Raw genomic sequence first — 25,316 nt, 5'->3', positions numbered from 1 at the left:
GACGATTCGCATTCGAAAATCTCAGCAATCCATGAAATCTACGTGTGACTGCATCACTTCCATCGCATGTTAGAAGAATTCATGTCCCCAACAACCATCACTCAACCTACCAAATAGATTGTACCAACACCAGCTATGGCCGACATCATCGGTCCCGCTTTCATAGGTAGCTATCACTTCACAGATACATGTGCGACAGACAGCTAACGTTGCTTCTCTACCTAGCGGCTGCGAACCTAATACAGCACTACCCTCAGTTTACGGCTGGCATATATGCTGCAGGAGCTATCACGATCGCTATACCCTACCTGACTCCTGCCAATCAATCCCACAGTTGGTTGCGAAAAAATACGACCAAAGAGCAAGACGTCCCCAGCATCGTAAACGATATAATATCCAACACCACCAAGCCGGTCGTCGACATAACCACCAAGACCCAACCGGGGCCTAATCATACCGATAACCCGTCCGCAACAGACATCATTCAACCTATCAATGGTGTACCGTCTGGAAATGGAAGCCTCGTCAACATAACCACCGAGGCCCAATCGGGGCCTGAGCATACCGATAACTCGTTCGCAACAGACATCATTCAACCTATCAATGGTGTGCCGTCTGGACAAGAAATCCCAGTCCTACCTGCTGGTACAATCCTCTGGTCAATTTCCTTGACAGCTATTGGTTTTCTTCTAAACAACCGATGGATCCGTTTGAACGTCCTTGTCCTCATTTCCCTTCTGTTCAACCGATGGTCCCTGTTGAACCGATGGTTCCTGTTCAACCAACAGACCCCTATGTTCACCCAATGGACCCCTAGATACATCAGTGATCCAATAATCACGCGGCTCGGAAAACTTGAGCCTACGCTGAGAGCCGTCTTTAGGCTGGTCGTTTTATTCCTCTTCACCAGAACCTCCCACCCCTATTTGCAATATTTTCTTAAACTAGGGCTCAAAAGCGGCATGCTCGTGCTTGTAAAACCTACAGCTACAAAGATCGTAATCTTCTGCAAAGCCTTGCCTGGTCAATTCCGGGCCCTGCTTGGTCAAATTTGGGCTATGAAGGGCTTCAGTTTTCTCGACATTGGAAAAACCGCAAATGTACTATGGCCCGGCGAAGAATGGTGCCCACTCGCCTGGCGTTGGCTCTGGCGCATGCCCACCACCGTCTTCTTTACTACCTTCTGCACTGTTGCCCTTATCCTTGCGGTGGTAACGTTCCCACAACGCGTCTGGTCGTCGCTGATTGTGCTCATTGTAAGCTTCGCAGCCCCCTATATCCTCTCGTGCCTGCAAGCTGTCGGGGGGCTTGACTGCAAGCAGGATTACATCATCATCACCGTGATAGTCATTGTTGTGCTGCTATTTTTCTGGGCTCGGACGCAAGCCTTACTCAACCTACAGCATGTTTTCGAAATGCTTTTGGGTGCGATTGATAGAATTGTGCTGATCTTGACTTCATTCGCGGCCTCTGTGCATCACTATTGGAAGCTCATCGAAGCCACAGTGCGCAACAGGGTGGATCAGTGGAAGGATACAGCTAATGAAGCTGAAAGAAGGCGTAAACGAAACGTACTCGTGGGAGAGGCCGAAAATTTTGATGAGCAGTCCAATCTACAGCATCAAGCTAGAGCGGAACATCTCACTGAGGTTTCACGCGCTGTTGCCCAGGAAAGCAGCGAGGAAAGCAGTAGGCTCTTGGACAAGCTGAAGCTGCCAAGGAACAATAACCCAACCCCGAATGCGGGTAACGTATTAGATCAACCCTTCGACCACAGTCTGGGATGGGATCTATTGAGGGCAGCCTTATATGAGAATCCAGCTACGGGATCCGCTCCTGCGCCACGGTTTGTGGGCAGCATACAGACGTACCATGCAGATAAGTCAACATCCACAACGAATCTGGTCGATTTACGAGTCGTCGCTGGACCAGAAGGCCCCAACGCAACGGATGGAGCAAATCGACAGTCGCCATCAAACAAGTTAGATAATAAGTTAGTATTTCACAACTTACCCCCTAGGTCATCGTTATCTTACCCGACAAACGAAGATCAGCAAGATGCAGGAAACGTAGGAGATACGCCGTCCGGCTCAAGTGGTACTGCGGCTGGAAGTGGAACTTCACATGGAAACCATCATGGAGGAAACCCTTCTACTACTGGATATGGTTCTACAAACCAAGCGCAGGATCAGTCATCTCAAAACCAATCTACTGCGAGACAGGACAACTGGAGGGGTTCCTTCGCAACAGGCGATCAGGCCATTGACATGAATAGGGAGACGGACGGAAAAGACGATGACAACGGTGCCCCTCACCTACCTCCAAATGATGGCGGCGTCAAGCTATCCACGCCAGAAACTGTGGAAGCTGATGATACGATTATGGATGACACACCCAGAATATTTTCCATCACTAGCTCTCCTGAAATGGACAGCGATGTTATGGAGATCGACAGCGTTGGTGCGTCTTCTTTTGTCTCGCAGCCTACAATCCCACAGCCCTCCATTAATGGCTCTCATGCAGCACCTGGCAATTCTATGGAAAATAACAGCGATGCTGCGTCTTCTGCTTTCTCACAGTCTACTTTCCTACACCCTGCCACCTCACAACCTCCCACCTCGCAATTTTCCACCTCGCAACCTTCCCCGTCACAACCTCCCATATCGCAACCTTCTATCCCGTTGCCGGCTGTTCCGGCGGCGGCTATATCGCAGCCTTCTGGCCAGCCCTCTGCCCCTGTGCCCTCTGTTCCGCAACAGGCTGCCTCAATGCCCTCGGCCCCTCGGCCCTCTCTTCCGCAGCAGGCTGATCCAAAGGAAGTTGCTCCAAAGAAGGCTGTTCCCTCGTCGAAGTTTGACCTCAAGGGAATAATGACCTCGATCCGGGGAGAAACGGGAAACGCACCACCTTCAACCACCAAATCAGTTCCGCCTTCCGAGCTACCTACGAATACACCTGATTCCACGTCTATTCCTACTACAAATCCCAAGACTGCACAGACGACTCCAAACCCGACCTTCGTGCCGTCATCTCTGAATATATCTGGTGCATTCACGTCTGCTCCTGCTGCAGAGCCCGCACCGACGACTGCGACGTCGCCGTTCTCCAAGCCCTTCACTTTCAATGCACCTAATGCTACGAAGTTACCGACTTTTAACGCCTCTGACTTTGATCCTTCGTCCTTCGATATCACAAACTTCAATCCCCCGGAACCTGATCCCTCGGCGCTTGATAAAGATGACGGATCAGCAGCAATTCCGTTTTATAAGCCTCCATTTACTTCCAAGCTTACGCCAAGCAATGGCGTGGATAATAACACCGCCCACCCAAAGTCTACTCCAAGGCCGCCATCATCCCTTTATCATCAATACAATGAAGTTGATATGAATCATGGTGGGTCTCACACGTCGGACTCTCTGGAAAAAGACGAAGATGAATTTGAAAAGGCGGTTAGGTCTGCATTTGAAGTTGAGCATGAGGATGTTGTTCAGAAACAGAAAGACGAGGAGGCAATGGACGGAACCGAGGGTGGCCAACAGAAGGACGAGGGTGAAATGGAAGAAACAAAAGACGATGATAATAATAGTAACGTGGGTGGTCACTCGGAGGACCAACATGGTAACGGTAATTCTCAATACTCTAGCTCTAATCACTCAAGCGACGAAGACTCTAGCAAAACAACTGTACGACCAAAAACGGCCATGGTTGAACTGGACAGTGGACATTTCGTACGGAATCCGGACTATTGGAGGCACAAGAAGTCAGGAATCAAAAAGCTGGCAACCAAGTATGGATATGGCAGGAAGAGCTGGCGCGAAGTTCCGATACGAGCATATAAAAGATACGGCAACTCTCCAGCGCTTCTTCATGACCATCTTGACGACATTGGCATGCAGTGGTTCAATGAAACGTACTTTGGAGCCGAAGTATCAGACTGGGAAGAGGATGGATGTTATCTAGCTGACGACATGGAAACTGATGAAGTGACTGATGACTCTGACACAGGCTCGTATTCTTCACTCTTTTCCGACCGCTCTAAAGACTATGACACCCTCAATTCACGAGTGCAGGTCAACGAGACGAATAACGAGACTCAAAGACCCAATTCCACAGAGGTCATCTCTGATTCAGACTCCGACGAGGAGGAGAACTGGAAAAAGGCGCCGTCGGAACCTTCCAGCTCACCAAAGCCAGAGACTTTGGCGAGCGTTGAGGGTGCACCAACAGTTCCAGCACCTGTCTCTAATCCGAATACCCCTACCAGTCAGCCATCTTCTGTTCCAAATCCGTATGATTTTTCCAGTGCTGCAGACAAGAGACAAGCTGAACATCACTTTGGTTTTTCCAGTGGACCTGTCCCACAAACAAGTCAAGAAGTCGAACAAGATGAAAGTCTTCCAGAGAACCCAGGCCTTCCGGGACATGTATATGACGATGCTTTAGAAGCTGGTTGCAAAACAAGTGCAGAAATCTTCAAATATTGGACAGAGAATTATGAAACAGAAAAGAAATTCCGTCCAAAGGTCGCCCAGCCAAAAAGAAGAAGGAATGTCCAGCTTCAGAACATGGCGCCAGTTGTAGTCCCAGAAGCTCAGCCGCTAGCACCAGAACGCCGTTATCGACGAGAAGTTAGGGTCTTACATGGTTACTCAGTATACTACGATGGCGCCTGTTTTCCACGCGAAATCTTCGAGGACAGTACTGTTGGACCCAGTAGATACTTCAAAAACGGTTACGACGAGATCATCGAGCTTAGAGGGGGAACACCTTACTATATAGACACGGAGACCTGCACGGACAAGCGGTACCACGATGACAAGAATGGAATTGAGGTTGATTGGGAGAAGGGTGAGGATCCAGAACCTGTTGATGATGACAATTAATAGATGAGTGGCTGTGTGGGATCTGTATTCTCTACAGTACCGCGGTATACATCCATACTTTACCCAACCGGAAAATGAGTGATTGCTCATTCTGGATATAACTTTCCCAAGCTTTTCCGAACCTATCATCTTGGATACGTGGCATGAGAGGTGGCTTCTTGAGTTTGGTTGAGTTTGGTGGGGGCGTTCAGTCTTGGATCAGGGTCGTAACTGTAATCGATTTCCTAGTAGCGACTTTTTAAATTAAGGGTTTGCTTTCTTTGTAATTTGGTGCTATTATGACATTATATCACCCACTTATTTTTCCTCCAGACTCTTTTTTGTTGCAATGTGATTGCCTGACTGCGATACCATTACCTTAATGACCCAATGTTTTATCGGAATCTCACCTATTCCTCTGTAATCATGCTATGCTTCCTAGACCTATTCTCGCACCTAAAAGACTTCAAACGATTACATCAGCATAGCAGATTCGCGATTGAAGAGGACCCCTACTCTAAACCTCCGGTTAGAGCCTGAACCTTCCACAGTATATAAAGCATCCCATCTACTTTCTTTTTTCTAGTATCTTCGAATTTCCAAGCCAAAACACAAAGGAAACCTCGTCAATAAGGAAAGCCCCTGTATCTCCAAGTCTCGAAGTCAAATACGGCACCCAACCCGCTACTAAGGTGTCCCGCTCTATGACCTATCTCACCATGCGTCTTACCATCATCCCTCTGCTCTTTGCAGCCTTCGCCTGTGTCGAATTCGCCAACGCCTATGACCCCCTCCATGGAACCCCTGAAGACCCCTACACGGACGGCATTAGATTTGACTGGCCCACTCAGGATGAGTGCTATGTTTGCCTTGATACATACAAATCATGCGTAGCCGTAAGTTTCCTACTTTCTCAACTAAATGAAATGAAATACTTGATAGCGAAAGTGGAGGTACGCCCCGCGACTCCATTCATAAAATATGTTTCTGGAGCCTACAGTAGCTCCTGTATACTAGGATGTCAAGTGTTTCATGTCACCCGTGTACTCTCTACATTCAGTTCCCTGTCTCTTATGAACATCATCACTATTTTCCGAAACAATGTTTTTATATCTCGATTTCAGGCTAACAGATAGTAGAGATGTATCCCCAATGAATGGTGGTGCTATGAGACATGCTCCAGTAACACCTGTGCCGGCAGTGAGGTTTGCAGGCAACGACAGTGCAAAATTAGTTTCTGTTTGATTGGCAACAACAAATGGCCCTTTCTTGATTAGAACAGGGGTTTGGACTGAGATGGAATGCGCAGGGGAAAGAGTGCGCCGATGGGTCATTTGTGGCGAGGGCACTGCGCTCTCTACTTGCCCGAAGTATCGCTCAATACCATGAGTGGGCGCGAATTCTGGTCTGTGGATTAATGTGCCCTGTTGAGACCCTGGATTGCCTTTGGTCTCACCCTTTCAGGCCCTTTTACGCGTAACTCACACATGCGCGCGAACAATATTGTCGGATCACAGATATCAACGATATCTCAGCCACGCGATCGGCCGCACTAATCTCGGTCACGCGAGCAGGCGCACTGATATCAGTCACGCGGACAGGCCCACTGATCGCGGCGTCCGAGCAGCGCTCAGACCAGACCTCCTATATCTAGCTCTTCCATAGTTCCCCTTCGCAAGACAATCAATCAGAACTATCACCGAACAGCATGCATTCCTAGTTATCGTTATTTCCTTTCAGCACTAGTGCTACAGCCCTACCAACAAATATATCATTATATTTAATTAGCGTACCTCATTTGCTCATTCTATCTAAGTGATTGATCTCTGCTGATCTGCTACTCACACTGAACATCGTCACCCAGCTCCTCCAGCTTGCCATCAACTAAACACGGCTGCAAACCCGACATACTCTAAAATGCGCATCATCGGCTTCGCTCCCTTCGCTGCCATCTTCGTTACCCTTGCCGTCGCCCACAAAGGACCCAAACATGGACCGGAGCTAGAGGGCTGCGGGTATTGCGTGATAATGTGGCGCGCTTGCGAAGCTATAGGTCTCGTCTATTCTTTAGATAATATAATTCTTCGTAATTTTGATGTAGAAAGCTAGCTAATAAAGCTAAATGTGCTTTTCTACTAAGGACCCGTGCGAGAAGTAGTGAAAGCTCAAGACTTGTCAAAAGTATTCTATGTGCGTCGACGAGAAGTGTAATTTCGTAAACTGTTAGCCTATGTAGGAAAAAGCTCCTTGAAGCTTTTTCCGCGGGATGAGAAAGAAAGCTGGGGCTAGTTTGGTGAGGGCTGTGTATGGGCGTTCTAGGGTTATGAGGTGGGTGTTTGAGGGTATATATGGAAGGGATGGCGGCGCTAGGACATCTCAATGAGCAGGGAAGTCTGGTGGCTCTTTACTTAAAGCTTCAGAGGTCTGTTCGCAGAGCTATGAAGATATTTTGGTTTAATTGAATAATACCTCCGAGCCGTGGCCATGACCTGAGCTTCCCGGCACGTCGATGCCTCAGAATGATCTTATTCCCATTTCCAAATGTCCTGGTCTTCCACCGAAAACCATAACAGCTTGTTGTGTGCTCATGTTATTTCTAAGTAACATTCTTAAACGCCGCGAATTTGGACAGTAGTTGCAAGGAGTCAGTGCCGGACGCTGGTGATGGTGGCACCGGCATGTGTTGTGGCATTTGGCGTTTGCATGAGAAGCAGACTTTCCAACAAGCAAGTAAAGCAAGTCACCGCTCTAAACTTGACTTGCTTGGTTCAAACATAGGCTTTACTTGACTTGCTTGGGGTGATTTTTTTACTTGCTTGACTTGCTTGTATTACTTGCAAGTACTTGGATTACTTGACTACTACAAAGAGATTAAGCTACATACAAATTACCAAAACTCAGTGTTCCACTCTAGTATGTTGTAATCTCCTACAAGCTGCTCATCTGAAAGCTTAGCCTCGCTACAGTTGTACGGTTTATAACCAGCTCGCACCCATGACCTTACTAATTGAAGAGCTGCGAGTAGCTCACTGCCCAGAGCACGTCGTTTAGGTTCAAGAAGGTCGCCAAGCTCACTGAAGAGGCGCTCACAGTCGCTGCTTGATGCTGGGATAGTCATGATATCGATTGCAAACTGCGCTAAATGCGGGTATTTCGGCAGTAGTTGTATCCAGTATTGGACAGGATTTCCATCTGCGTTGTACTGCTCCTGCGTCCACTGCGGCTCTTGTGTTTTCCAGCGCTCAAACTCGTCAAGTGGAGCCTCTCGGTCATTGTTGCGGCTAAGTATAGCAATAATTGCCTCGTCTATGTTGTTGCTACTCGGCGCAGTTGTATACCGCTGGCGTGCTCGTTGAGGTTTGTATGCCGCCCAAAGCTGTTGGAACGACGCGTTGGCACTAGTAAGCCAATCAGCTTTGTCTGCCCACGCCACATCGCAGTAGTTCTTGTAGTACGGGTGTAGGCAAACAGCGGCGTAGTAAGCGGGCGAGTCGTCGAGCTTGTTGTAGTAGTCGTTGGCTTTGCTCCACGCGGCGCGGAGGTTGACGTTGAGGTGATCCTCTGGAGCCTCGGCATGAGCGTTGAAGTCGACGTGCTCGAACGGGCGCGCCCGGGCCTCAAGCTTGCTGAGTACGTACTCAAAAACGGGTATAACCTCATAGATTGCGCCGTATTTGCCATCCTTAGAGCGTCCCTCGAGGCGTTTTGTGGCGTACTTGAGCGGCTCTAAGCAGTCCTGGTACTCTGCAATCACCGCCCAGTCAGCAGCTCGGAGCCCAGTTGATCTCATCCAGTTTGGGGCGTCGGGCCGCTTATTATTCCGCTGCGCAGCGTGCGCATCTTCAAGGATAACCCTATTGATATGATGCTCAGCGTACAAGTTATACGCGGCTTGAAGCTTGGTAGCGCGCTCAAAAGCAGCATAGTATGAGTTCCAGCGAGTGACGACAGGCTTGACTGGCTCGAGTACTTTGAGACGCCCTTCAGCAGGCAGGTTGTTGTTGGCAAGGCGCTGGTAGCCACGAAAAAGCTCGTACTGTTGCGGCGTTTTGATATAGTTGATGACGTCAACTAGCACTCCAATAGGGCCATCTTTCCGCCACTCTCGCATATACTGCTCCTCGGTATTGTACTGCTCTTGAGTGTTGCCGTAGGCGTCTTTGTTGGTGCCAAATATAATAGCCTGGCCGATGAGGTTAAGCGTGTGACAACTGCAGCGGAGGCGCCGGTGAGCGGACTCAAATTCGTACTCGCGCGCGAGCGCGGCGATCGCAGTGTCGTTGTTGGTAGCGTTGTCGAGTACAAAATAGCCTAATCGGTCGCTTGTTATTCCGTATGCTGAGAGCGTCGTCGAGATAGCTTTGGCAATAGCCTCACCGGTGTGGGCGCCAGCGAGCTCAGGCAGATCGATTGGTAAGTCTCGTATTATTCCAGCTGCGTCGGCAAAGTGAGCGACTACTCCAAAGAAGCCACGTTTACCACCCTTTGTTGTCCAGCCATCAAAGCTTACGTGTATTTTGCTTACTGAGCCTGACAGGGTGTCGATAACTTGCGGTCGTATAGACCGGAACAACCTCATCACAAAGGTAGAAACGCTGGTATTACTTACCCACAACGCTGCCTCTGCCTCTGGGTTGGCAAATCTCATCATCTCTCTAAAATCAGGCGTCGTAAGTTCGCTGAGCGGGTGGTTTCGGTTAACAAGCCACATGACAGTGGCTGTTCGAAAGCCCTCTACGTCGAAGTTTCCAAACGCGTTAGCAGTGTTTTGTTGTACGTCTAAACCAGCGTCAAAAGCTTGCCGCAACGACAGCTGGCCTCGAGCTCTCTGCGCTAACTTTGGGCCATCTTTCGTAAGGTTGTGGCCAGGCTTTGGTTGGCTGAGATGGGTGGCTGCTGAGGTTGTAGCCTGAGTAATGTTAAACAAACCACCACGGCCAGCGTCGATAGTTTTGTGTACATGGCAGTACTTGCACACAAACCAGATTCGAGATGTAGCATGGCGCTCAACAACGCGGTAGCCATACTGAAAGATCCAACTTTTTGGGCGCTTAGAACGCGCCAATGGCTTGATAAAATCAGGTAAACGTGCCCAGTCAATGCCGTCAAAGTTCTCAACTAGTGCGCTGTTTGTCTCATCCTGACCACCCTCTCCAGCCTCAGTTGTAGCCACCGTGCCAGCTCGGCTGCCCTCGGTGGGCGCGACAATCTCAGCCTCCGCCTGCGACTCTAAGAACTGCAACTCGAAGGTAGGTATTGGCGGCGAGGCGTTAGCCTGGCTTGCGGCAGCTAGGGTTTTGCGAGGTGATCGACGCTGAGGTCTAGGCTTAGATGCAGGCTTAGATGCAGGCTCAGGTGAAGCCTCAGGAGTTGAGGCGACGTTGTTGGTGGCAGCGGCTACTTTCGTACGTTTGCTCCGAGCAGAAGTTTGTGGTAGGCGACGTTTGGCCATATTGGGGGTATCAGGGCAGTATAAATCACTGGAAAACGCGTTGCTATAGGGGATACTGCATTGCGATAGGCTTCTAGACAGGCGTACGTCGAGATTGGAGCAATGCGCTAGACTAAGGCTAACGTTATTTGATAGCCGCTTAGCCTGTTTGGGACTCAACCGAGGCAACTGCAACACTTCAAAACCATCGCGACATCTACCGTACAGCAGTTTTAGCACCCTCATCACAGTAACGCTAAAACAACCAAGTAAACCAAGTAAGCCAAGCAAGCAAAGTATCTTGACTTGACTTGCTTGCTTAGCTGCCCAGCTCTTACTTGACTTGCTTGCTTGGTTTAAACCAAGCAAGTCAAGCAAGTAATCCAAGTCAACTTGCTTTTTGGAAAGTCTGATGAGAAGGTTATCATGCAAACACTTAGCTGATAACGCTTTGCCGCATCCGTATCGTAAGATTCCCAAGTAATTGAGAAATAATAGAGCCCTTGTAGATAGCAAGCGGCGTGTGGCGTGTTTGCAGTTACAGGGCAGGAATGTTCATGTCGTCAAATCATGTTGCAGTACAATACAGTCAATTAAAGTGTAACCGCGCGAGGCCGTCATTAGAGTATATTGTGTTCTGTTGTTGTTGTGCTGTCATGGCCACCTTATATGTAGCCATAATCAGGGTCTATTTACATGACGTATCTCTGATGCTGGTGAGGGGAGAAGGTGCTCATGGAGGGGAAGGAGGAGCGCCAGGACAACGCACGTGACATGCGCAATACCCTTGCCTCACAAACCGCAACAAATCAAGTATACGATCAACAGGTGTCAGTTGTTGTAAATGGAGAGGTCTCTAGGACTCCAGGATTGAATAGCGGTTGTGAATTCTCCTAAAGAGGCCACTATTGGGATGCGTAGTCAGTCCCCAATGGAGGTCATATGTCGAAGTCTTCGAGTCTGTGTTTCCGGGCATCGCATGTTTGAGCCGTTGAAAATCACACTCATACCTTCGACGCAATGATGCAATCAGAAATTTAGCATTACAATCAGTCACGCTTACCTTCTCGAATTGCCTCTCTCTCACCGCGTGATTGCAGGCAACTCCTCACTGCGGTACACGTACTATTGCGCTCCCGCTCCCCAATTTGCCACTGAGTCACGTCTTTCACTCCACATCATACGCACGGTTGACCACAAATCTCAGCGTCGACCATGGTGATATAAAAACCCCCACTGTCCCCGCAGAGTTTTCTCCCACACACAAACTTGAGCAACTCCACTGTGACTGCGACTACGATCAACCTTACCCATCAACACTCCTTATCAACATCACTCCACGCTTCAAGACCACCAAGAACTCTTCATCTTCATCATAAAGTTCGCCGTCGTTGTCGCCAATGATGATCCCGGCACGAAGGTCTGCAATGCCTGCCTCTCGAAATACAATTCCTGCACGGACCATGTAAGACCTCTCCTCTCCCTTTGTATCTGTCTAGTTTAAGCTGTATCTCCATGCTCCCTTTGTCAACTCTTTAAAAGATTAATAGCACGCTAATTGAACTGATAGGACTGTCCCGGCCTTCGCCATTTCACCGGCAGCGACTGTGACCGCAAGTGCGAGGCGAAAGTCTGCGAAGAAGACAACGACCCTGGTAACCCGCGCAACGAATGTGCTTGGAGGTGCGCTTTCCCTCACTGCACTTAGAGAGGTAAGTTTAAGAGGACAGTTAGACGTGATATGAAGAGCGCTAATATTGAAAAGGTGTCAGTACTGCCATCTGGTTGAGTTGTTCCTTGATAGTCTGGAAAGGTTGTAGTGTGCACAAAGGCACTGTGATGCGAGGGACATGGTGCATCCACGGCTGAACTTGCGGGGCTCTTCATTGCGAATGTCAGTGGGAACTGAGACATGGATTTGAAGTCAGACATCATGACTCATATTATCAAAGAGTAGAATTCACTCTTTCTTTCAACTACTTTGCTTGATGATTCACATGCATACTTTGAAGTAATCTCGGTAATGCTTGCGTTTATATCAGCTTCATCTGCCCGTGTTTGTGTCTTTACTAACCTTGAAACCATCGAGTTACATGATCACAAAGGACTATCATCTTCATAACCTAATAATAGTGCCCTCTTTGTCATCTTCTAGTCCATCTATGCAGCCATGCATGCCACTGGGAGATACAAATATCAATCGTGCTGTGTGTACTCGGTGCTGCACAACAATGCACTCGAAAGCTATCGGAAGCTCTCTTACCCTCAATATATCTGTCACCCAAATTCGACATTCCTTCCTCTTAATCAACAGCCCTTTGTCCCGTAAGCCCGCTATCTCACGATCCCTCTCTTTTCCACTGTGACGTATCCGGTTATTGCGGCATTCATGTCCGTTTGCCTTATCTCACTAACTTGCTCACCCGCTCAGCTGCGCCTTTACCTAGCAACCCGCTCAACCTCGCGACCCCGCGCCAAACCCGCCCGTTCGCACTACCCTAGCGCCTATCAGTCCTCTCCGTCCTCCCTTCTCCAACATATATATACACCCTCTCGCCTTTCACCTATCTTCTCTACCACCACCGAATCTTTCAGCTCTCCACCTGAATAACCTCTCAAATCAGCTTCTTACACCATCTACTGACTACACCCCGCAGCATGAAGCTCACCATCACCCTCCTCCTCACCACGCTCGCTGCCATGGCCCTTGCCGTCCCAGATCCGGCGCCCATGTCTCCAGTCTCCGCTTCCGAGCTCACTTCCGCTCTCGACAAGCGCGAGTGCTCCTGCAGCACTTGCGACGACTTCTTCAAGAAGTGCCTCCGTGTAAGCTCACCACCTTTCTCTTTTGCGGGCATACCAGGATACGGGATGTGAAGATCGAGGCTAACAAGCATGAACACAGGACAAGCGATGCTGGATCGTTCCCTCGTGCTCCTACACCTGCAGCGTCGACACCTGCCGTTTGAGCGACTGCTGCAAGTCGCAGTGCGGATACAAGAACTACTGCTAAGCATTCCTTCATGGTATGTCAATTCTCATATCCTTGCTCATACATTGGTGGGACTAATTGATTGAGCAGGGCCCGAGATGCACGATGCGCATAAGAATGACATGATGAAGCCTTGACATATATGGGTTTTGGTCAAAGTTGTGTGCGAGTGTTGCTTATCTGCTATGGGCTACAACGGGGGATTCTTTCATTGCGCCTGTGATGGGAATGTTCAGAACGAGATGGATGGATTGACAAGTTTCCTTGATAACATTAGGATATGTGGCGGAGAAGTCTGCTGTACTGGGGACTACGGATAAGTACAAATACACTCCTCCTTGCACAGATATGAGCCTTGAAATCCGCTTTGGGGTGTGATCACAACGAATTAACTGTGAGGACGAGTCAGGATGTAGTTGACATGTCGTCAAAGTAGCCCACACTAGTAACATCGGAGACGATTATTAACGTGCCCGTGCGCAGCGCGCACGGATTCGCAGCGCGCACGCCGAACACCATCTGCTCAATCTCAAGAATGAGGCTGTACAACGCCACACAATAGCTCAATATTGATTAAAACGTGGTGTAGCAGTAATTAGATGCTTGCGATCAACTTGTACTATCTATATTTTTGCGGGAGGCTGACGTTGCGACCACGTAATGTGACTTTAGGTAGAGCAGCAGATGGCCCATCTCGAGCTTGATCACCAGCGTGAGCAGCGCTAGCGCGTTTTTGACGCTTGTTACTTGATAAGGTTACTTGTGAGGCTTTACGCTTGCGTTGTTGAGCTTGTTGGATAGTTTTTTTCTGGTGTTGAGCTTCAACTTTGCGCGCGCGTTCAGCTGCTTTCTCAGCTCGCTCAAGCTCCTTCGCTTCCTTGAGCCTCTGCCTCTCCACACGCCTCTGCTCGAGCTCAACTTGACGCTGCAGCTGAGCCTCCTTACGCTGCTTCTTGGCCTGTGCTTTTTGGAGTTTCTCCTCCGTCTCATCTCGCTCCCGTACTGCTTCTCTAGCTCGAGCCTCACGCAACTTGCGAGGAGACCAGAAGACAGAGCCACCGTGATACTCCTGGCGCTGTTGAAGGTCAAGAGCTTTGCCCTTCTTCTTATGCTTCTTTTTATGTTGAAGAGCCTCTTCTAAACCATCTACTTTATGGTTTAAAAGCTCATTCTGAACAGAGAGATGGTGAACGCTTGAGCGTAGCTTTCTTGCCTTATACTGATGGCTATCAGTGACAGCAGCTCGAACTAATCGATCAAGCTTTCTCCAATCATGATCAGAGAGCCCTGATGATGAGCTTCTCTCAGCTTCTGGCGTGCTGGCAAATCTACGGAGGATAACGTTGGCGTCCATTGGCCAGATCCCAGTGGCTTCGAAGGCCTTCAATATGAGACTCTCCGTGAAGGAGGATATCCAGGCGCTCCAGAAGAGTGGGAAAAAGTCCCCTTTCTTGATTGGAGCGAGGCCTTGAGCCTTATGGAGATGGTTAGTGAGCTCGTTGGAGTAGGCCTGAGAGAGTGGCTTGAACAGCACCACATCGAGCGGCTGGAGCGTGTGGGTTGAATGGGGAGGAAGGATTATGAGGAGGATCCTGTGGCGATCACAGTAGTCGATAAACTCCATCGTGACATGAGATCCATGGCCATCAAGGATGAGCAATCGCCATCTCCCTGATCGCTGCTTTGTATAGCGATCAAACACCTGCTCAAGCCAAGCTAGGCCTACGTCATCGTTTGACCAGCCTGTTGGAGATGATGAGATAAAGACCTTATGCTCTCCTGCCTTAATATCCTCTACCCAACTTGATCGTATAGCTCCTTTCTTAGCTGCGTAGATAAGGGCTGGAGGCAGCGAGCTCCCATCAGCGCAGCAGCAGGCCAGGACTGTCAGAAACTCGCGTGATCCATCCTGGAGAGATGCTCGAACCTCCTTCTTCTCCCACTGACGCCTGCTGAATATCCTCTTGCTTCTGCCTACTAAGCCAATCAAGAAGCCCTTCTCATCCATATTGTATATATCTCGAGCCTCTAGGTGGTATTGGGCGATCTTTTCATGCAGCAGCTCGAAGTAGAGTCTATACTTTGACTCAGAATCAGCCAGGTGGCGCGTACGATCCATGGCGCTGGTCCACTTTGAGATAAGATGGATCTCGTGTCGGTTGATGAAGCGAGTAACCCAGCTCTCGCTGAGCTGCTGATGGGCTACTTCTGATGAGAAATTCCTAATCATCTCCCTTGTAGGGGGTAGGCCTTGCTTGGTAAGCTTAGTGATATACCGTACAAGCTCTAGCTCTTGATGTGGCGCGAGGGATTGTTTGTCGGCTGTATAGTCGGCTCTCGAGCGTGAAACGCCTCGGTGTCTTCGGCTCAACGCACTCCTTGATACGTTGTACTTATCAGCATATTGCTGGTATACAATTTTATCTCCAAGCTCTCCCGATTCGATTGCTGCTAACGCTTTGTCAATAGCTGCCATGCTGGTTGAGTTATGACGCGTTGAAGTTTGTAGGTGTTTCAGTGTTTTGGTGTTCGGCGTGCGCGCTGCGAATCCGTGCGCGCTGCGCACGGGCACGTTAACGTGCAGCGCCAAGAAACGACCGCTTCTTTGCGGGCCGTTGTAGACGATGACCCGGTTTTGTGTGACTGGTGTCGTGGCTGGCAAGGTACTTGTATGGAATTGTTCTCTGTTCTATGAGCCGCATGCTGAAATCTACTCTTACGACTCTCGTCAGATTTTGGAATCGCGGCCCTCGCCTTCTTTCCATGTACCTACCGGGGTGGGTCGATGACTGCCTTGACGCGCGTTACTGAAAGAAGGTTTGCGGAAAACATTACCGAATCGGTGGGTATATCCCGTGCCCCGTAAGAAGTGCCGACAGTATCAAAGGACGAGATTCAGCAATGAGGCAAACCCGGATAATGGGAAGATGAAACAATGCGGTGAAGTTGATGCATAGACACGTGCAGTATCGCTGCCACATGGCAAGCGCGGCGTGATCCCGAGCAACCGAGGCCCCAGCGTCTCCAGGATTGCGCGACAACGAACCTCTCCACACCGTCCCCCCCGGCTCCGCATGTCATGGCATCATGCATGCCATCCGCCTTCAATTGTCTACCACTCTGCTCTGCCTTGTGTTATGACTACCTGTGTGAAGATTCGGGCGCACATTCTTTGAGAAAACTCTCCCTTGGCGCCATATCCGATCAATGCGACGCTCCCCATTCGTGGGGCGCGTAATCACCGCTTGTAATGGCTGACTCGGTTGGTATGTTCTTATCCTGCCCACTTTTGGAAGGAACATGGCAGATAAACTGACTTGGGGCATTGTAGACCGAGTGTTTAGTCATGCGCTCAATACTGTAAACAAGATTCGCACGGGGTCGCAGAAACCGCCTTCTGCGACGAGATTGCGGTTATATGGGTTGTACAAGCAGGCCATGGGTACGTTTTCTTGCCCAGGGGATGAGGTGGGGAGATGGCGGGGCAAGAGATGAATACAGGGCTGATATTCTGTGCGCAGAGGGTGACGTAGATGGCATAATGGAGTGTCCGAAAGGATCCGACGACCAGTCGCAACGAGCGCGAGAGAAATGGTACGCTGGGCACGCGACACCGTGATGGGTCTTGTACTGACGAGCAGAAAGGGATGCGTGGAAACAGCAAAACGGTCTTTCTCGCACAGAAGCCAAACGCCGGTACATTACCACCCTAATCGACACCATGCACAAATACGCCTCACCGTCGCCCGACTCGCGCGAACTTGTCGCTGAACTCGAATTTGTCTGGGACCAAGTAAAATCAAACGTACCGTCTTCGTCCTCATCCTCACCACTCCGCACACTAGACCACATCCAATCCGGATATTCGCAGCACGAGTTGGGCCAAAGCGGGCGTGCAGCCATGGGCATGAAAAATACTCTCGAATACGACCGTAGCAAGCGCAACTCGGTCCCGCGCGACGAGGAACAGGAACAAGAAGAAGATTCACCCGCGCCCATGCGCGTCAAATCGCCCATGTCGCAATCCGAAGAAGCCCTCGAAGAAGAAGAGGCAAATATCGACCGCGAAGTCTTCGTCGATGCCCCAGACTCTCAATACAATCCTACCTCCTACCCCGACGATGAGCCCAGTCTCGAAGACGCGGCTGTCCAAACCGACCTCCAACAGCTCATGAGAGCGGAACCAATACCCATGCAGACTCCCACCCCCGCGCCACGAAATAGAGGCATGGCTGTTCTAGGCAAACCCATACAAATACCCATCCCCGGCTTCGGCACCACGCCCGCCGCCGCCGCCGCTGCTCCAACCAAAGACGAACCCAAAGAAAACGCAGCGGACCAAAAGTGGAAAAAGCGCGTGGAGCAGAGCCTCATGAAGATGACGGCCGAAGTTGCCGCGCTCCGCGAACAATTAGAGGCGAGGAGGTTATTCGCACATTCGGCCCATTACCGCCTTTTCCGCGGCATCTGGCGCTGGGTTTCGGCGTGCGTGAGGCATATTGCTGTAGATGTCTTTATATTGGGCATTGTACTGCTGTGGATGCGGAGAAAGAAGGATAGGAGGCTGGAGGCAGCGTTGAGGATGATGCTGAGTGAGGCGGTGGGGAAGATGGGGGGGGTTAGGATTCCGCTCGTTGTAGGGAGAAAGAAGTCGTGAGAGGAGAGAGTGCGATTGTGTGGTATCGACAAGTCCATGCTCTGAAGGGGTGGAGATGGGAGGGTATATAACGCGTCATGATTCGTATATATTTCATCAACTTTTTTTCTCATCCTGTTCATGTCTTTCATGTCTAAGAATTGATTAGAATGTAATGTGAGTACTGTGGTAGAGGGATAGTCTCAATAGTCAGAAGAGAGGCTGCCGACCCGCAATCAGTAGAGAGTAGAGAATAAGAAGGTATCCGAGTAACAATCGGTAGTATTAAGAATGGTGTACGATAGCTGATAAGGTGATGTCGAGCTTCTCCTCGCGGAGTCGCCCTAAAATACTCAACCCTAGCGCCGATTACCTAACGCCGAACACGTGACAAGCTACTACACCACAGTACAGTGCTATAGATGTTTCACTAATGTTTATAACTTGATTCCCTGAATATATTGGCATTGAAGTGCTGATCTAAGTAGATACGAACTAGAGTTTCAGGTTGTGAATACATCTAAGAGCTCAGAGTACTTATAGACATGCCATTTCCAATACGCAAACAAGGACCTTGTGCCAGACAGGGGCAGTCGCCAAAGCCTCGTCTACCTATAAGGTGCTTGATCTTTGCACTGAAGCCCACGCACAAGGGCAGCTCCTTGCCTACTTGGGCCACCACGCTGTCATGGTCTATGAATAGTGACTCTAGCTCTTCGACTCCGCCTCACTATCTCTTGTGCAGCGTGTGTGGTAGCAGAGCCTATGATGACAGGATCTAGCCGCCCTTCATCTTCGACAAATGAGCCTATCCGAAATCTAGATCTATGCAAGCTCATACACCAAAATTTCCGCTTGTGCACCGTCGTCGCGAAGCTGACGCGTGCGAATTATCTACTACTACTACTACTACTACTGAGTCTATTTCCAGCCCGAACTGATCTCAAAATGAGCATGCAGGCTATCCTTTTTCCCAAGGGAACTGTGTTGAGTTGCGAATTATCCGCATGAACACAGCGTTACCGGCTCAGAAAAAGAAAGATACACATGGCTGAAAGATCTCCGATACCCTCTGGTACCTGCGTAATGCACGTACATTATTAACATCGAGGTGCGTAATTAGGTAACTTGAATTCGTGGGTGTTGGGGTTGAGTGGTAAGGCAGGAAAGCACGAATATTGCCAAGCCTGTCTTCGAAGAGCGTCATCTTGCAAAAGGACTAGCGTAAGGGCGGACTTCGAAACGGTGGCGTCGGCTAGAATCAACACCAAGCCAGTCCATCGCTCCATAACTTGACGGCAAATAGTCAACCTCAGCCGCACTACATCGTACTTTGAAGCATACACCAACTCACCACCTTCAGAGTACATTTCGCATACTCAGTCACTCGAAATGCAGTTCCGCATGCCCCAGATCCTCGCAGTTATGGAACGTTTCACTGCCTAAGCCTGTTCTCCTGACTGGTCAATGAACTAACATATGCATACAACCACGCCTCGTGACACCGCCTCTTCCCCGCGCTCATTCAGCTGGTACAAATATAGTCAACTTGTCTTCGCGTATATATGGACAACAAAGTCCACGATACTCTATCCTTTGACGGCGTTCAGCCACGAAAAGGCTGATTGGTTGCACGACTGTTCAGCTTCCTCGGGGCGCTCTCGACTACTTAATTTCCCGTGCCATATACGGGATAAATCGGCCTCTCCTCTTGGCATAAGTGTAAAATATGGTAAGAGGTTCGAGGGGGAAGCGAGCGATGTCTCCCCGGCCCAGCGCATTGGTCAATTTTTCTGTCTATGGTCGCTAGCGGCAGTGGAATCTCGCCTTCTGAGTATCTTTATGCGCTGTGATGTTGTGGGGGCTGAAATGAAAAGCCTTGCTTCTGGATATATGGCAGTGAAAGAGACGATAAATAGCCTCTGCATCTTCCATCACTGTGTCTTGTATCAATTCTCTAACCTTGAACTCTCCATTATCCAATTACCATCTATTAGTAGATATCTTTACGATGTACGCCAAAATCATCACCGTAGCCATATGTTGGATCAGAGGAGAGATGAGAGAGAAGGTTGTTCTATTGAGAGAGTTGCAGAGAGCGACTATATACATGAAGTAGAGTATCTGGAGCATTCCAGATCAGCAGTGTGTTACGTAGCTGTGACGATAGTAGAACATTCTAGTTGACACACCCCCTGAGGGCTGACACACCCCCTGAGGTTTCCATATTAGATGGATACCTCAAAAACAAATTGAAAGAGATGCAGACTAAACTATGGATGAGGCACAGGACATGGCACGTCCTTGACGATGAGATGACGGATGTCCTTCATGCCCAGCTGTCTGACAAAGTTCTCGTGTTTCTGACGAGGAAGTAGCTTAGTGAAGCCGTCAGCAGGCATCTCAGCAGTAGGTTTCCACTCAACAGTGATCCTTTCAGCTTCCACCTCTTGGCGGAGCCACATTTGATGAATGTCGACGTGACGAAGCTTGGTTTGAATTCGATCAGAATCGCCTTGTACGAGGCGTACAGTCTGAGCGTTGTCACACCAGAGAGCCTTCTTGGTGTGAAGCGTGAAGCCAATGTTGCGGCAGAAGCGATCCCAGTATTGCGATTCAACGCCAGCAGCAGAGAGAGCGTAGAGCTCTGCTTCAGTAGTAGAGCGGGTTACTGATCGAAGTACGGTAGCCTTCCAGTCAACAGGCATGCCGTACAGCATAAAAACGTATCCAGCAGATGATCGACGAGTCTCTACATCGTCTCCGAATGAGGCATCAGCAGCACCGAAGAACGTAGGCAGTGTTGAGTTGATCTTTGTTGCAAACGTCTGGGTAGGCTCACCCCCTCGAGCACTGATGGCCAGATACCTAGTACCGTACAGGTATTGCCACACGTGCTTGATCTCCGAGAGGTGAACTGGTCCTGGATTGATCAGGAACCGTGAAAGGATTGAGTGAGCGTGAGCGACGTCAGGACGCGTCATGATCTCAATGTACGCTAGGTTGCCAACAAGGCGTTGATAGGTTTTCGTAAGCAAAGGATCAGACACTCCATCGTAGGGTAATAGCCTCGACGTAGAGGAGAGAGGCGTGGAAGGGTATCTTCCATCAGAGCGGATAAGGTCAAACTCAGTGCAGACCTTGTTGATGAACGCATCCTGGACTAGGTAGAGCTGGCGGCTAGCAAGAACTCGCTCAACTCGAATACCGAGGAACCATTTAACGTTGCCCATTTGGCGCAGGCTATATAGCTTAATAAGCTGTCGTTCGAGCTTCTCGAAATCTTCTTGGTAGTCGGGGTGATAGAGGATGATGATATCGTCCACGTAGAAGAACAGGATTATCCGATCGTTCATCCAAAGGCATGGGAACCCTTGAACAGGGTGTAGCCCAAGCTTTCGCAGTGAAGCTTGGAGGTGTATAGCCCACAAGCGTGGAGCTTCCTTCAGGCCATACAGGGCGCGCAGAAGTCGAAGAATCTGGCCGTATCTATCCTGGAATCCATCCGGAGTTCGTACATGTAGAGGACGATTAAGTGTAGCGTTAAGGAACGCGTTTGGCACATCGTATTGCATTGCGTTAAGGTTGAAAGCACATGCAAGAGCCATAAGAGCTCGGAAGAGGCGAGCAGCAAGAGTAGCTGCGTACGTATCGCCGTACTGATCCTGCAGATCTCCTCGGACGACAATCCGAGCCTTGTATTTGAGAAGATATCCATCTTCATCAAATTTGTAGGTGAATACCCACATCAAGGGTACAGCATCTGTTGTGTCTGCTGTGATGTCTGGTTTGGCAAAGGTGCCTTTCTTCCAGCAGCTGTTGAATTCTGCGTAAGCAGCAGCTTCAAATTGCTTTCCATGAGCGTGACGTTTCAGTTCTTTCCAGTGACGTGGTGGAGGCGGAAGATCATCGCGATGAATGCGAGTAGGATCAGATCGCGTTGGTTGTGATGCAGCTGAGATAGCATCATTTGCTTGCGCAATCGTAGCAGAAAAAGCAAAGTACTTAGAAAGGTCAGGGGCTGCCTCGATGTAGTGCGCTTGGCGACGTCGTCTGCCAGTGATGATGTTGTCCTGTGAGAGATTCGGGTCTCGTCGTTGCGGAGCATTGTTCTGATGTCGATCTGGTATGTAGATCTCAGCGTCGTCGTCGTAGTTGTTCCACCCCCAGGTGTCCTGTGTGGAGATGAGTCCATCAAAGCAGAGGACTCCTGCAGTAGTTGTTGTTCAACTGGATCAGGAGAAGGACTTCGATCTTGTCCTTCGAAAGCGGGTGTAGGAGATGGAGAGAGGAGTTGGCGAACAGGCTTCTGATACACTGCAATAGTGTCACTATCATACTCCTTTTCAGATACATGATCTAGTGGTAGGACAGGCGTAGTGATTGCTTCCTGTCGTTGTCGTACAGGCTGCGCCACGACAATGGTATCTCCATCGTATTCCTCCTCAGGAATGTGGACCGTCTCGATAATGCGAGGCTCCACGGGTGTTGTTGATGGCTTCTCCTTGTAAAGCTCATCAATGAAGCGTACATCTCGTACACGGATAACTCGATTCGTGGTAGGTATCCAGACTCGATAGATGTTCGAAGCGTCGTATCCAATAAGGAATCCTTCAAAGGTGCGCTTCTCCAGTTTATCCCCTCTTAGGAGATGCTTGTCAAGTATGAATCCACGGCTTCCAATGATATGGAGTCGTGATAGATCTGGTCGAATGCCAGTGACCATCTCTTGTGGCGTACGCCATTCAAGAGCCTTTGTCGGAGTGACGTTGAGGAGTCTTACCGCAGTACAGACTAGCTCATTAGCTAGTGCCTTAGGTAGACCAGCATGGATACGGATGACTCTGGCGACTGTAACAATCACGGCTCCAGCTCTCTCCGCACCCCCCAGCTGTGCTGGAGTATCAGGTGATCTCATTTCTACCTTAATACCTGCTGATGATAGCTCTTCTTGAGCAGAGGAACCGAGGTGTGCCTCAGCTCTGCCATACCCAACGTCTCCATCCATGAAGACTATAGCTACCTGGTAGCCGTATACTCTTTCAATCTTGTTGATGAGTCGAATAATAGCAGGAACAACAGTAGCTTTGTGTCGACTCCTGAGAGTACAGATCTCATGAAATTTCGTGTACTCACACACTGCATGCAATGCCCATACGTCACCGTTGTAACATACTGCGCCATGTTCCTGAAGTTGGATAATGTCGATTGAAATGCGATAGAAAGGTCGACAGGCTTTATCAGCGCGAGGACGGCGACTGATGTCTTCCTTCATCTTGCCTTGAATACACGATACACAATCGTCTGTCCATGGATCTCCTTTTCCGTTTGTGCCTATCTTGAGGCCAGTAGTTGCATCTTGAAGGTGTTCAAGTGCCTGATAGCTTGGGTGTCCGAGCAGTTGATGCGCTCGCATCGCAGTGACAGTTTGAGGAGCCTTCTCCTGGCTCGATCTTGCAGCCATGCTGAGAAGCTCATGGCGAGGAGGGCGATCAGCCTCCTTCGCATCGAGCAGCCAGTGGCCATGACTGTATTCAAGGTTGGCTACAACATTGGAGATCCTCTCTTTGTAGAGGATGTTGCGCCCTGAATCGAAGTGGATGCCTGAGCGTCGGCAGCGTCCAAGGGCGAAGAGGTTCGTGAGAAAACCTGGTACGTACGCGACATGCGTCAGGAGTATATCCTTCTTCTGATTGCCTCGATTAACATTGATGATCACCTCCCCCCAGGCAGCAACCTGATAGCTAGTTGCGCCTGCGAAGATAACGTCGGTTGATTTGGCATTTGACGTCGTACGCCAGTTGAAATAGGTCGAGTTGCAGATATGGACGTTGGAACCAGGATCAACGATCCATCTGTCGAGCAGAGTATCACCTTTTGGTGTTGTAATCTGAGCCAAGTGAAACGCATTGTTTGCGTAATAGTCTCCGTTCGAGTCATTGTCGTCGATTCGATCAGCGTAAGGTCGTCGGCCTCTGGATGCTGAAGTGGGTCTATCGGTCTTATTCTCGGTCTTATTCTCGGTCTTCTTCTCAGATCGATCGGAGTTTTGTGCTGTATCGAACGTCCATCGGACGTTGTTATCCTTGTAGAGCTTCTTGATCTTCTTCAAGAGCTCGCGATCCTTAAAAGCAGTACGAACTGTGCTGAGTCTTGTTCGATTTGGTCTAAAACCTTCTGGACGGCCTTCTGCCGTTTCGTTTAGAGTGTAGCACTCTAAGATATTGTGATAGAGGCCACAGACGCATTGCGGACGGTTGTTTGGCCTTGTGTCGGTGATAGCTAGAGTAGCCTGGGTGGCCTGGGTGCTGTCCTTGGCTGCAAAGCTGCCAAGAGTCTTCGTGTGGGTACGCTTCGTCGCGATCCATCGTCGGTATCGGTTAATCAAAGCTTCAAGTGTTGGAGGGTCCTTTTTGTCCTCCTCACAGCCAATCATTAGAGTGAAATGCTGGTTAGACCAGTCAGCATCTCCTTGGGCTTCAACAGCCTGTATGAAGGCCCACTGTGGACGTGTCCCTTTCATCTCAGCCATATCTTCTGATTGGCAGAGAGACGCAATTCGAGAATATTCGTTTAGCCACGTATCAACGTTCTGGTTCCTCCGCTTCTGCTGAATAGCAGCATATTGCGAAGAAAGCTCTAGAATTTGCTGTTGATTAGTGATCCGAAAGTGATCCTGAAGTGTTCTAAGACGTAATCGTACGTCCAGATCTAGGTTGGTAATAAGATGCAGCTTTGATCGAGCTACCGTCCGTGTGATTTCAAGGTTAACCTCTCCTATAGCCTTGAGGGTAGCCTTCTGAGCATTCGTCTTGATCTCCCACCTCCTCCACGCCAGAGATGCCAACAATCAAATCAATCAAGCTTCAGGCCCTATACTTGCTTTGATTGACGTTTTCTTGGTGTTGAGCTTGCTTTGATGGGCTTGATAGGTCGATCAGTGAGGCTTGATTGGTGAGCTTGATGGGCTTGATCGCTAGGTAGCCTTAGGAAGCTCCGAAGAGTGAAAAAGGCGGTTTCTGGAGCCAAAAAAAGGCAAAACGAGAAGTTAGTATAGAGTTTCGAACACAAAGCAAAAAAGGCCGCAACTATCTGCTCTAGAGAGAGGTCCTTCTAGGAGCGCGTTTGAGGGAGAATAGCAGTGTTGCGTAGTATATAACCTGAAGTCTTATTGCGCGCGAGTAATCAAGAAAAGATAAGATTGTATCGCTATCGCCGTTGAAACCCAGCTACTCGGGAGTCTCTACGTTGAGCAGAGTGCTCACAAGCTATCCTCATCGTTCACTAGCAGTATATGCCCCAACAGCAGTATACAGCAGGGACAGTAACCTCTCTAAGGCCTTTGGATAGGATATATCGAAGCTTAAGACTCATTAATCGACGCGGAGGCAGGCG

The 25,316-nt window shown here is 49.5% G+C and overlaps 8 protein-coding genes across 8 annotated transcripts; 5 read left to right on the top strand and 3 right to left on the bottom strand.

Moving 5' to 3' along the window:
• Nucleotides 1-135: 135 nt before the first annotated feature.
• On the top strand, nt 136-4,883 carry PtrM4_092130 (Herpes-BLLF1 multi-domain protein; the record flags this gene model as incomplete). Its single annotated transcript, XM_001934358.1, has 2 exons — nt 136-166; nt 226-4,883. The coding sequence occupies 2 exons, from the start codon at nt 136-138 to the stop codon at nt 4,881-4,883; spliced, it is 4,689 nt and encodes a 1,562-aa protein (XP_001934393.1).
• Nucleotides 4,884-5,581: 698 nt separating this feature from the next.
• On the top strand, nt 5,582-6,001 carry PtrM4_092120 (uncharacterized protein; the record flags this gene model as incomplete). Its single annotated transcript, XM_066106991.1, has 2 exons — nt 5,582-5,758; nt 5,999-6,001. 2 exons carry the CDS (start codon nt 5,582-5,584, stop codon nt 5,999-6,001), a joined length of 180 nt encoding a protein of 59 aa, XP_065962659.1.
• A 1,748-nt stretch (nt 6,002-7,749) lies between these two features.
• Nucleotides 7,750-10,314, bottom strand: PtrM4_092110 (uncharacterized protein; the record flags this gene model as incomplete). Its single annotated transcript, XM_066106990.1, has 1 exon — nt 7,750-10,314. One exon carries the CDS (start codon nt 10,312-10,314, stop codon nt 7,750-7,752), a length of 2,565 nt encoding a protein of 854 aa, XP_065962658.1.
• Nucleotides 10,315-11,756: 1,442 nt separating this feature from the next.
• PtrM4_092100 (uncharacterized protein) lies at nt 11,757-12,082 on the top strand (the record flags this gene model as incomplete). Its single annotated transcript, XM_066106989.1, has 3 exons — nt 11,757-11,758; nt 11,864-12,005; nt 12,059-12,082. Coding segments are annotated over 3 exons (168 nt in total).
• Nucleotides 12,083-12,951: 869 nt separating this feature from the next.
• On the top strand, nt 12,952-13,306 carry PtrM4_092090 (uncharacterized protein; the record flags this gene model as incomplete). Its single annotated transcript, XM_066106988.1, has 2 exons — nt 12,952-13,119; nt 13,199-13,306. 2 exons carry the CDS (start codon nt 12,952-12,954, stop codon nt 13,304-13,306), a joined length of 276 nt encoding a protein of 91 aa, XP_065962656.1.
• Nucleotides 13,307-13,904: 598 nt separating this feature from the next.
• Nucleotides 13,905-15,761, bottom strand: PtrM4_092080 (TolA, Membrane protein involved in colicin uptake; the record flags this gene model as incomplete). Its single annotated transcript, XM_066106987.1, has 1 exon — nt 13,905-15,761. One exon carries the CDS (start codon nt 15,759-15,761, stop codon nt 13,905-13,907), a length of 1,857 nt encoding a protein of 618 aa, XP_065962655.1.
• Nucleotides 15,762-16,535: 774 nt separating this feature from the next.
• On the top strand, nt 16,536-17,509 carry PtrM4_092070 (uncharacterized protein; the record flags this gene model as incomplete). Its single annotated transcript, XM_066106986.1, has 5 exons — nt 16,536-16,551; nt 16,617-16,727; nt 16,807-16,879; nt 16,931-17,415; nt 17,484-17,509. 5 exons carry the CDS (start codon nt 16,536-16,538, stop codon nt 17,507-17,509), a joined length of 711 nt encoding a protein of 236 aa, XP_065962654.1.
• Nucleotides 17,510-20,194: 2,685 nt separating this feature from the next.
• Nucleotides 20,195-24,453, bottom strand: PtrM4_092060 (uncharacterized protein; the record flags this gene model as incomplete). The annotated part of the gene is made up of 2 exons (XM_066106985.1): nt 20,195-22,096; nt 22,225-24,453. The coding sequence occupies 2 exons, from the start codon at nt 24,451-24,453 to the stop codon at nt 20,195-20,197; spliced, it is 4,131 nt and encodes a 1,376-aa protein (XP_065962653.1).
• Nucleotides 24,454-25,316: the final 863 nt, after the last annotated feature.

The sequence above is a fragment of the Pyrenophora tritici-repentis genome, chromosome 4 (assembly GCF_003171515.1).
Source record: "Pyrenophora tritici-repentis strain M4 chromosome 4, whole genome shotgun sequence".
Lineage (NCBI taxonomy): Eukaryota > Fungi > Ascomycota > Dothideomycetes > Pleosporales > Pleosporaceae > Pyrenophora > Pyrenophora tritici-repentis.
The sequence above is the reverse complement of the archived record's forward strand: the minus strand, read 5'-3'. Positions and strand labels throughout refer to the sequence as shown.